This window comes from Chroicocephalus ridibundus, chromosome 12 (assembly GCF_963924245.1).
Source record: "Chroicocephalus ridibundus chromosome 12, bChrRid1.1, whole genome shotgun sequence".
NCBI classification, from domain to species: Eukaryota; Metazoa; Chordata; class Aves; order Charadriiformes; family Laridae; genus Chroicocephalus; species Chroicocephalus ridibundus.
In genome coordinates this window covers 4,188,881-4,200,840 of record NC_086295.1, presented here as the reverse complement: position 1 = coordinate 4,200,840, position 11,960 = coordinate 4,188,881, and the positions used below count along the sequence as shown (strand labels likewise).

Sequence of the window (11,960 nt, the reverse complement as noted above, 5' to 3'; positions counted from 1 at the left end):
AGCATTCAGTCGAAATCACCCTCCTCACGCCCACTGCCCGCAGGAGCCACAAAGCCTGTTGCCTGCTCTGAGGGCCCCTGGCCCCCACGGAGCCTGGCCCCCAGTGCTGAAAACCATTTTAGCAGGTGGAAGAACCAAGAAACCCCAACTGCAGAAAGAGAAAAGCTGCTTTTGCCCCATGTGGTGCCCATTGCTCTGCAGCTCGGGACTTGCCCTCATGAAGACACTACGTTAAGCTGACCAGTTGCCATATCTATTTTTCCAAGGTGATTGCATGAGGAGCTAGACTGTAAATATGTCTTTTTTTTTTTTTTTTCTTTTTTCCCCCAGGGGAGGATTTGTTAACTACTTATAGAGCTGTGACTGGGCTCTTATCTCTCCCCGGGTACTTTGGGATATTATTGCTGGGCAGGACAACGTGTTCCCGGAGGGGGATGCCTCCCACCCTGCCATGCTTTGTAGGGAAGGTGGGTGGTCTCCAGAGTTACAGCCTCTTTGTTTAAATGAAGGGGATCTCCATAAGCAGCTGGTGCTGGTGCAGCCTTTCCCACCTGCTCAGAAGAGGGACTCTTAGAGTAGCAGCAAAGCGGGCTCCACCAGAAAAACTCCAGTTTGCGTTCCCACTCATTTCCCTGTGCTTTCCTTCAGCTATTTTTGTGGCTATTTATGCATAGACAAATTTCTCCTTCCTTCCACAAGGAGAACCTCCTTCGGACCGACGCTGAGCTGTAGCCCTCATTGTGCATTCATGGCTTCACTTCGTGTTTCCATGCGAGTCTCTGTGACGGCAGAGCTTCGTCGCTGTGACTTTGCAGAATCAGCTGAAGATCCTGCCTGATCTTCACCTCCCAAGCCCTGCCCAGGGCTGTCTGAAGGACCAGTTCTTACTCCTGGCTTTCTCCTGTGCTGAGGAGAACCACGAAGCTGAGACAGGCGGGACAGAGGGTTGCAGGAGGGAAAAGTGTCGCAGCTTCATGATGAAAAAGGTTTGTGAGGCGGTGAGGCTGGAAAAAGGGAGAGAAAATGGAAGGTGGACTTGAGACCATAACCCAAGAGTCACGGTGCTGCATGAGGATCAGAGATGGACTATAAGAAAGTAGAGCATATGCTGTGTGACGCCAATGGGTGTTTGGCATAGGGCTTTTTTGGGGATAGGGATGTGATGCTACAGGATCTGTAGCCCCCTCTTGCCACGGCTGAGCTGACACACATCTATTTTGAGTGGCCCACAGTGGCTGCATGCACTTGCCATCTTGCCCGTTTAGGTTGGGGCTACACGCCACCTTTGCTCAAAGCATGTGATAACAGGTGTGTTAAGGATAACTGGTTTTGAAAAAAGGAATTTTAGGACTTTTTCAAGCAAAGGGACTGCTATTGGGATGGGAGCACTTGAGGTCGAAGAGCCCCACGGCTCGTGAACTCCCTTTGTTCCTTTTTTCAGTACCCTGAAGCCTGGATAAATTGCATGACAGAATGAAATAATCAATAAACAGAGCAGCATGGTTATGTATCTTGGCAACGATGATGCTAATCAACCATGTAAACCGACTTTGCGCTCTCTCCCTCCCTCAATGCAGTGAGATCCCAGCTGTCTGCAGTGAAGGAGCGATGCTGGCTCTCTGCGGTGCTGGGGGACACAGACAGCCCTTTCCCCACCTGCTGCTTCTCCTACCACACCCAGGGTTTCTGCTACAGCAACCCAAAAAACTTGATAAACGCTCCCTGGGGTAGAAAGTGCACAATAATATCCAATACCAGCTGGGATCACCTTCACCACCCCTGAAGAATGTTTCTCGTGTTTGGATTCTTGGGAATTTGGTCCTCCCATGGTTAAGCTGCTGGAAGGTCATCTGGGAGCAAACCCCACCATCCCATGCTGGCATCTTCCCCAGTAATGAGCAGGTTGGATCATGTGTGGGTCCGTGTAGCGTGCTGCTATGCAGGAGCCTCTTGCTCCTGCTTTGCTCTCAAATCCATGTGCCTTTTGCCGTGCTGGGTGGGAAATCCTACCTGTAGAGCCCAAGCTATTGCTGGGGGGGTCTCATAATCTATGCAACCAGCCCACTCTTGCAGGAAAAGGTCTTTTTCCTCCAGTGTATGTTATTTCTGCCAGGAGATGTAGCTCCTGTGCGGATGGAGTCCTGCTGCCTGCCTGCAGTGGTCAGGGAGAGCATCCGCCGCGTCCCTCCCCTCCGGGCCTGCAGCCAGGCGGGATGGGCTGGAGCCAAAATCCCAGCAGCACCAGCCCTGCCAACCAGCAGGTTTTCGGCGTAGTGAAGTGAAGGATGAATCTGCGAGAAACCAAGCAGGAAACTTGATTTTTTCCAAGGAAGCCACTGACAGACTTCTTCCCACAGTCTGGTTTTTGGTTGCATCGGATCACCTTTCTCCTGGCCACAGAGAGGAGAGCAGGCAAAGTCTGAACTGGCGCTGGCCCTTCTATAAACATTGATTTCTCTGTGTGTTTTCAGTCTGCCATGTGCAGTGAGTGCTCCGAAAAGCTCATGCCATGCTGATTCATTCAGCGATGGGGAATAAAAACACAAGCTATGTAGTCAATATGAAATCAAGATTAATGGCTTTTCGGCCTGATTTCCTCTGTGTGAAATGAATCCCGGGTTGTGATTTGGCTATCTAATGTTTGTTCAATGTTAGGCATTAATAGCAACTTCTCTCCCGTGTTGTGATTTGGCTATCTAATGTTTGTTCAATGTTAGGCATTAATAGCAACTTCTCGGCATGCACCGGTCATCTGTTCACATATTTTGGCCTTTCCCTCATCTCAGCCTCGCACTGCTCTACCTCTGCTTAACCGCAGAGAAAATTCCTGGGGATAATCACTTGCTTCCTGGGATTAAGTGTAAAAGAGCAGAATTTGAGAAAAAGAGCTTGGAGGTGGGTATGGAAAGCCGACCAGCGCAGCTCTCCCCACAGTTTGCTTTGGCATCTGCATCGGGGTTTAGCTTGAATGTGCTCGGCTGGAAAACTACCTCTGGTCTTCTGATGAGCGTGTGTTGGCGATGCCACTGAGCCCTTCTTCTGCCTTGGGACTACCTGCCAGGATCCTGCACGATGAGGGTGAGCCATCAGCTCTGACCTGCCCCATCCGCCGTGAAATGGTGGCTATTGGCCCCATCTCCCTGGCTCATGATGGGCTTGGAAGGAAGGAAGGAGCTTGGCGGAGAGTGACCCACTGTCTCCATCGCACGGCGAGGAGAAATGTAATTACATCCGTAGCATTTCCATCAATACAAGGCAGCAGCAGGCTGGGTCTCAGGGGAGGTTTTTCATTGCGTTGAAATCTGACTTTATTAATTACCAGCCTCTGATCTCATTTGAGGGTTCAGTTTATGACACTGAATCCTTATTTCTCTGTTTTCCTTATTCAGCTGCCTCACTGAGTTCTGTACAGGGGATGGTTTGGACCTCATGATCTCCCGGGGCATCTGTGCAGAGAAAGTGGCGGAGCAAGGGGAGGTGACGGGGATGTACAGAAATCCTGGCGAAAGACAGAGAAAGAAATTCCATATCAGAAAAACTGAAAAGGGGGAAAATGGGGACCGTTTCCCACTGTCAAAGGTCTTACTCCCAAACTATAGTTTATTTTCCCTTCGCCAGTAATTCCCTCTTCCCATGTGGGATGCTGGTGGCAGCACCCCTGCCCAGCGAGGGGACGCTGCGGTGGGGTGCTTCAGCAGGGCCACCATCAGCCTTCGGTGCAGCCCAGGCTGCTCACCTCCTCCCGGGAAAAGCTTTCCAGCCTCTCTCTCTTCATCCAGACCTGGCTGTAGGCGCTGATGGGAGTGCCCGGTTTTTTATCTAGACATCAAATATTATTTTTTTTTAAAAAGGGAAAATAGCCACTAAACAGCCCTTGAAGCTTCGGGCTAGCGTCTAGTTCCACTCGAAGAGCTTTGTTAGATAATTGTAATACTTTTCCGAGAGAAAATAGAGCAATTGAGGCTCGTAATTAAAAGCCATTCAGACAGCTTTGATCTTTCCCCCTGCATCTTCACTTACCAAACCCAAATGCCCACGAGAAACTCTTGGCAATATTTACTGTCACTGTTCTTGGCGTTTGCCTTTAAATTAACTCCTCTTCCTCCCTTCCAGCAAAAGGGAGGTGGGGGAAGAGAAATGCAGCCATGTGGCACATGGCTTTTTCAAGAGGGGTTTCTTTGGAAAGCTTTTTTTTTGTTTTTTTTGGAGGGTGCCTGGTGTCCTCTCTCTCCACGACAACAACAAGCATGGAGCTTCTCTGGAGGCCTCAGAGCTGCCCTGGATCAAGGATTTATCACCCCAAAACCAGCTCCGGGCACAGCCAGGGCTGCAGTGGTGGTGTAGATGGGGTAAGGCCCAACACGATTAGATGGGGTAAGACCCAACATGATCTGCCCAGGCATGGGACACGGAGCTGCCAGCGCTGTGCCCCCATGGCCCACACGGGGTCCTCAGATGTGCTCCTGACTCACGGGTGAAAGGGACCCCGGCCTGGGGAGTCCCCTTCTCTTCAGCAGCAGGTGGGAATGTCAACTCTTGCGGGGCTGAGACCCTCTGAAGGCACCAAACCCAGCTCGTTCCTCCCAGAACTAGCAGTAAGGCCGGAGGGTCACTGTTTCCTCGGGTTTGCAATGGGACCATCAGCGGCACGTTAACACCCATCATCCCTAATCGAGATGACACCCAGGGGCTCCCAGCATCCCGTAGGTGACAAGGCGAGTGCTACGGATAAGTCAGGCTGTTCAGAAAAGGGACACATTCTCTCTCTCGGATTGCTTCTAAGAGTATCCTCTAGAGATGCTCGTGCTTCATATCTTCTCTATTCCAAGTTTTCGCTCATCCATTTTTAATCTCTCTTTTCAATTTTTTTCCCATCTAAAGATGCTTCTGAGAGCCGGGCCTTCATCCCTCAGTGGGGTATAATTTCTTTTCTCACCCGAAATCGTGACCAGCAGCAGGAGACAGTGCGAGACTGCGTAAGTACCAGGGGATTACGGCTTTGCAGGGGAACAAGCTGCAGCACAGCTCGGATGAGGACAATTGATCGAAGCAGCCATTATTACTTGCTGCAGCACAAAGACTTAAAAAGCAATAGTAATTTCCGATCCCCACCTCTTATCTTAGATGCCTGCATTTAAAGCCTGCTGTGGGAATATGAGCCCTGTATGAGCCCTAATTCCTCTTTCTGGGGTGGAAAATGCCTTCTTCTCCCTCTCCCGGGGATGATGAAGCGAAGTCCTCCAGGGCTGTCTGTCCTCCTGGGCACAGCCGGAGCGGGGAAGGTGATGTCCTTCCCGAGGAGGAGGCGGACAGGAGCCCACTGCCTTCCTCTGTGCTGCTGCAGTGGGTAGGAGCAAGCGGAAAAACCTTCAGCTCCTGCCGTAACCGGGGATCTGCGAGGTTGCCCGGCACCTTTGCACTCATTAAGGCATCCAGGACTGTCCCAGAAGGAAATTTCCCTGGATTTGGGGCTGAGGTGGCTTGCTCACTCGATGCACGGCCGGCTGGGAAGGGGGTTAGGATGGGAGGGAGTTGTGCTGGTCACCAATTCAGCCTCCTGCAACCCTGCAGACCCTGGAAGGGATGCTTGGTTTGGAAGAGTGATAGGGGATTTGTTAGGTGAATAGTTAATTGAACGCTTCCAGCCTTTAATTTGTGGCTAATGTGGGCTGGTGTGATCCGCAGCAAGCCAGCCCCACAAACCTGATGAAATTCGAATGAACGAGCGAGCGTGCAGGTTTTCCCTGGAGTGAACTTGTGCGACGAGCAGGCAAATGCCTCCTCGAAGGTGGTTTCTGCTCTGCCAGGAACAGCCGGAGCAGCCTGGCCTCGGGTGCCGCGCTCAGAGGGTCTGCCCTGGGCATGGACAGCCCCACTTCGGAGCTTTCCCCACCGAAACGTGGTACCAGCCTGCGTGTGAGGCTGAGCAGGGATTGCGGGAGAGCCAGCCGTGCCGAGACAAAAGCAGAGAGTGCCGCTTAGTGCCGCCGGGCTGAAACACAGGGTCCTGCCGGACGCTCCACCGGCCGGCACACGGGCCAGCTCGGTGCACCGATGGGAGCCAGAGATCCTCCTAAGCACTGGAGGAGACCTTGGCCAGGGCAAGCCCCTTCTCTCCTTGTAGCCTTGCACCCCACGAGAGCAAAGAGGAGCCGACGCTCCCGTCTTCAGCATTTTACATGGAGAAAAGCACAGATGCAGGCAGGATGCTATCACAGGAGGAGAGGCTGAGAGCTGGAGCGGCTCATCCTCAGGGAGAGAGGGCTCGGGGGGATCTGAGGGACATCTGAAAGTGATGGAGGGTGCAGAGAGGAGGGAGCCAGACTCTTCTCAGTGGTGTCCAGTGGCAGAACAGGAGGCTCAAACTGAAATATGGGAAATTCCATTTAAACGTAGGAAAAAAGCTCTTACTGTGAGAGTGGTGAAGTACTGGAACAGGTTGCCCAAAGAAGCATCCTTGGAGACATTCAAACCCAGGCAACCTGTTGTAGGTGACCCTGCTTGAGCAGGGGGCTTAGACTGGGCATTCTCCAGAGGTGCCTCCAGCCTCACCCACTCTGTGAGTCTGTGACAATCGTGACATTGGATTCAAAGGGGAAAAGCTCCAGCAAAGACACTGTCAGGTCTGAAAGCGGCTGACTTTCCACTTAATGAAATATATTAGGTTTTCCACCTAATGAAATATATTGCCTTTCCTACGGACCTAACGCCAATAAACAGTGGCGTTGCAGCCAGATAAGCAATTTGAGTGTGAGGTGGCATCATTTGAGTTAGTTTTCTGCACTCAGAGAGGTTTTTTTTCATCTGGGGAGCCCATCGCCAGCAGATGGCAACCGTGCTAAAGCGGTGGGTGCCCGTGATGCCTGCCTGCGCAGGCTGGCTCTGCTCCCTGGCCTTGCCTGGGCTGCTCCAAGGGGACATGCAACACCTCTGCACTCCCTCATCTGCTGCTGGCACCTGCCTCCTTCCCTCTGAAGGTTGCTCAGGATCACGGCACCCAGCTTTCCTTCCAGAATCCTCCATTCTCATGGTCCCCAGTACCCCATCTGCCAGGTCTTTCCCCTCTTCTCTAAACTCTTTGAGCCACTCGATACCTCTTCAGAGCCACCAGCACCTTCTAAGTGGAGGTGATCTCTTCTCCAGGTGCCTCCCTGTTCCTCCTCTCATGTCTGGGGCTTGCTAAGTGATCACCCCACACACCTGCACATGCCAGCACACACAGACACACTATCGGACCGGGTTTTGAAAAATCCTTGCGTTTTCTGATAGTTGCAAGGTGCAGCTAATGAGAAATAGAGATGAGCCATGAAACTTGGGTCAGGGAACCTTGTGCGCACTAACTCTGGGGGGGTTTAAGATTGTGGGAATAAGGACCCACCACTGTGGACTCTTTCTCATGAGGCTGGCTGACACCAGGGATTCAGCTCTTGATCTTTACTGCAAGTTAATGTTAGTTAGTATAAAAAAAATGGAATTCCTAGCAAAGTTTCACCTAGAAGAATGTATTCTTCTTCATTGTTCATCCAAGGTTAACACCTTTAATACCGAGAAGGCAACACAAGTGATCTTGTTTTCACAGATCACTTTCAGCTTTCTAAAAGGGAAACATGAAATTGCCATCATGATGTATTGAAGGTTGTTAATTTTGGTGTCAGAGCCCTGAGAGCACTGAGAGGACTGAATCGCCCTGAGTGACCTCACCTGGGACTTCCACCCACACCCTCACCCATTGCTCCAGGAGCCCATTTAAGCAGAGCCCTGCAGCCTCCCTCCTTGTTTTTTGGAGGGATATCTGTTTCCAGCTCTGCCTCCTGGATGGACCTTGGACTCCTGTTGCAGCCTTATCTTCAGCCCCCTTTTCTGAATAGACCTTGGATAACTGCTGTAGGTACGTTGCCCCCTGGATGGGCTCTGGTATGTGCAATCTAGCTGGTCTCTAACCCTGTCTTCTTTGGTTTTACCTGTCCTGTACTTTCCTGGTGGAATTTGGACAGGTAAGAGCTGAGCTTGGTGCTTGGGGATCTGGGGAAAGCTAGAGAGGAAAACTTTAGCTGAGACAACCTCCCTTTAAACCAGTAATATATTTGGCTATATTTACTTACTGCAGACCTACAAGACAGCTTACTGCTGTGCTCGGCTGGACAAGGACCCCTGGGAGCAGTTTGGTTTTTGCAGAGGTGATGAGGGATGGTAGCTTCTGGTGTTGCTTTGGCCAAAAAAGTATACTCCCATTTAACTAGGTGCTTTGGTGGCTAATATAGAGCCAAAATAAAGGAGCTGTGGTGCATGCAGTGTTCTCCTGGCTGTGGTAGATCACTACTAAGGACTGAATATGGCAAGGAGCCCTACTCACCTCCACACGTTGATGGTGGAGGTGAGGCTTTTCCATGACCCCAAAAGCTGGGAGGTATGGTGTGCTCATCCCACTACCTACCAGTGAAGGAGAGGTTCCCATGCTGGGAGAGGGAGAGTGGGGTTTCAACAGGTTTATGGTTGTTCTTGAAGCTTTCGGTACTGTATTTCTGATTTCCAGACCCTTCCTCTCAGGCTCTGGTTCTGTGGAAGTCCTTTGCTTTACTATTTACCTGTTAAAGAAGGAATTTTACCTGCAGTGCTTGCTAGGGTTTTTCTTGTGGCCTACAAAACACCTTGATTTTGTTATAAATATACAATATTTTATTTTACGCTAGATAAAATGCAATGTATATACAGCAAAGACATGGGACAAATACCATAAGTTTTCTCTGGTGAAAGAAGGACCAGTCTCTTTTTTTCCCAGGAGGTTTATTTCATTAATCACTCTTCAGTAAGTATATATTTGACAACAGGAACAATTAGTTAAAAATAATTTCTAACACAAATTCCCACAGTTGCCATAATATTTGGATGGTGTGTTGTTTAACACTATTTTTGAGATGCAGATCTTGCTTTTGGTTTAAATTTAACTTGTGTTAACAGCTCAGGAAAGAGGGAGTTTGAGGTGGGGGTGGAAAGCAGACATCTCAAAATCAAAAAAAACCAACCCAAAGCCATAACACACATATGCACGTACATGGATGTGAAAATGGTTCATTTTCTCTTGCAAATACTCATCTTTCATCCTCTGTCTTTTGTTGATGTGTCCTTGAAAGTGCTTGTTAGCTCTGCTCCATGAACCAATCCTCCAAATAACACAGCTATTAAGAACCAAGCGTTACATTAATCTGAAAGCTGGTCCCCAGTATCTCTGTGCTGTACAGCAGAGGGCAATAAAGGACCACTATGTAGTAGAAATATACCTCTGGAAAGGAAGTTTTCTGTCCTAATGCTTCAGGGTGTGTGATTAAAAGCAAGAATATAGAAAAGCAACTTTGAGAAGTTGGGAGGTGCAGAGGGAAAATGCAGGACTGGCGAGTAAGCAGGACAAACCATGTGAATGATAATGATAAATGGACACACACATTACGTGTGAATGAAAGAACAAACATTGTACATTCATGAGCCACCCCTTCAGTCTGCAAAGTTGCCCCTGCAAAGCCATGGGAGAGATCTGTGAGCCCCAAACCACTGTTCAAGAAGTTCTGCATTCCAGCATCTTCCGGAAACTTTTCCGAAAACTGTCATCCAGGAAAGCATACAAGAAAGGATTCAAGCATGAGTTGGCATAGCTTAGGCTGGTGATGAAGTAGGATATACCAATGACCATGGAGGTCTGGGGCAAGTCAGAGGTCAAAGCCACGATGGTGGCCAAGTGAAAGGGGGTCCAACAGAAGAGACACACAGCCAGGACTATGAAGACCATAATAGTGACTTTCTTCTTGGCTTTGTCCAGGGCTTTAGCATTAGAGTTCAAGTGCATGTTCCTTAGCTTGTAGAGCATCATGGTGTAAAGGATGCAGATGGTGGATACTGGAATTGCAAAGCCAAGGATGAGGGTATAGATCCTGCTGGCCTTGAACCAAAACCTTTCAGGCTTGGGGAAGTTGAGACCGCAACTCTTGATCTCCAGGTCATCTATGTAGACATTGGCAAAGATGATGAAAGGGAGAACTATGATGGTGACTAGGATCCAGATGCACAAACTGACAATCCTGGCTGCTCGGTATGTACGATGTGGCATCCTCTTGGACCTGACCGTGGCCAGTACTACCAGATACCTGTCTATGCTCATCACTGTTAGGAAATAAATGCTGGAGAAGATATTATAGTGGTCTATGGACAAGATGACCTTGCAGAGGACTTCTCCAAAGGGCCAGTAGTGGAGGAGGTGTTCAGCAATATTAATGGGCAAGACAAGTGTGAACAAGTCATCAGCTATAGCAAGGTTCAGGATGAACATGTTTGTCACAGTCTTCATCTTGGGGGCCTTGAGGATCACATAGATGACAGCAGTGTTGCCTGTGAGCCCAACAGCACAGATCACAGAGTAAATGACAGGCAGGACAATGTAGAAATCAGCTGCCTGCTCTTGGAATGTTAAGTTGAACCTCATGCTGTTGTGCAGGTAGCAGCTGTTACCTGCGTTGCTGCAGGTGCTGTTCAGATCATCCCAGAGAGAGCTGTTTCCCATGCCTGCTGGTCACAGACTGCCCACGGATATGATTGAAAGCCCTGCTAGCCCAGGAGACAGCGCCTTTTTTCTGTTTGAGAAGCAGCTGCTATCTCATTTAGAAGTGGGTTATTTCCAAAGAGTGGCTTGTGAGGCAGCATGGACCATCAAACTTACCTCTCTTGTCCCATGCCATTGGGGAATTTAGATTTTGAAGCGATTGTGGGGGGGGGGGAAATGATTGAAAGACACATAAGGCTCCATGAAAAAAAGCAAATGAGAATTATAACTCCCTGTGTTAGTCATGGAACTCATCTCTCTGAGAGCATCCCGGTGAGCTGTGGCTTTTCTTTGCTGGGGAAGTCAAGTGGCCCCAGTTCAACTGTCTGCAGCAAGAGTTCTTCCCAGGGCTGGCAGGAACAGGGAGGGCAGAGATGAAGCTTTGTGCCTGGTCGGCGATTCACAGCCCTCGGAGGACTCCAGGGATGGCTGCTGTTTCTCTTGCACAGTGCCTGCTTTTCCCTGCTGGAGCAGAAGCGTGGCAGCGTTTAATTAGTGCCTTTCTTTGTGTCGGAGTTCAGACTCTTTTCATTGACTGAGATTCCACAAACAATGAAGAAGTTTCCGACAGGGCTACTCCCCGCTCCCAAGGTCCCCTGGCAAAAGAAGAAGGCGGGGGGGGGGGTGGTGGAAATAAAGTTCAAGGAGTATTTCCAGAACTAAGGGTTAACCCAAAATTAAAGTAACTCTTTAAGCAAGGGTAGGTTATGATCTCAGTCAACATGAAGACCATCCCCTTTACAGACACCTGTGGCAGCACACAAAACTTGGCACAGACGGACAGACAAACCCGGGAATCTCAAAAGTTCAGGATTATTCAGGGAAGGGGGGGAAGAAGTACCCTGAAAGCAAATCTGCTTTAGAGCCAAAGCCAGAATTACCCCATCTGTTTACACCTCTAGCGGTTGCCACATCCATCGCTACTGCCTGACCCAGGCTTCCAAGAATTCCTCCGCAGGGAAGCAAACAAACAAACAACCGAGACCCCCCGAAGATCAAAGATTTGGCGGCTGGTCCCCAGGCTCTGCAAGGAGAAGTGCCTCACTTCGCTTGGGGTGGTTTTTGTTGTCGCACGGAGGTAAAGTGAGCAGGAAAGGCTGGATTGGGAATGGGGAGGGTTGAGGTGTCCCTTACCTGGCGAGCGGCTCCGGCTGCCTCCTCCGGCCCCTGCTGCTCGGCACCGTTGAGCCTCTTCTCTCTAATCCGACTTGGAGGAGGGTCTCTGGGATGCTGACGTTACCCGGCTTTGCGATCGTATCAACATGATGGCTCTGTGTGTGCATCGCACATCTCGGCAATTAGCACTTGTTCACACCAGGGAAGGAGGGGAGGAAAAAGTTGGGGTTTGTTTCCCCCCCCCCCCCCACTCTCT

General features: G+C 49.9%; 2 protein-coding genes across 4 annotated transcripts in view; one reads left to right on the top strand and one right to left on the bottom strand.

The window, feature by feature from the left end:
• The first annotated feature begins 2,807 nt into the window (after window positions 1-2,807).
• Window positions 2,808-11,960, top strand: part of LOC134522280 (uncharacterized) — a 58,365-nt gene continuing 49,212 nt past the window's right edge. For both annotated transcript variants that reach the window (XR_010073019.1, XM_063349787.1), the window contains exons 1-2: window positions 2,808-3,078; window positions 4,882-4,976. The gene's annotated coding sequence lies outside the window, so the exon portion shown is untranslated. The remainder of the gene's footprint in view (window positions 3,079-4,881; window positions 4,977-11,960) is intronic.
• Window positions 8,789-11,900, bottom strand: NPBWR2 (neuropeptides B and W receptor 2). Of its 2 annotated transcripts, none has more exons than XM_063349789.1 (2): window positions 11,723-11,900; window positions 8,789-11,184 (listed from the first exon to the last, which is right to left on the bottom strand). In XM_063349789.1, the coding sequence occupies exon 2, from the start codon at window positions 10,547-10,549 to the stop codon at window positions 9,551-9,553; it is 999 nt and encodes a 332-aa protein (XP_063205859.1). In that variant the 5' UTR covers window positions 10,550-11,184; window positions 11,723-11,900; the 3' UTR covers window positions 8,789-9,550. The 2 variants fall into 2 exon arrangements, with proteins under 2 accessions (XP_063205859.1, XP_063205860.1); XM_063349790.1 differs by having other exon boundaries at window positions 8,789-11,050.

Coding starts and splice junctions, on each gene's coding strand:
- NPBWR2 (XM_063349789.1), bottom strand. CDS start 10,549: ATGGGAAACAGCTCTCTCTGGGATGATCTGAACAGCACCTGCAGCAAC.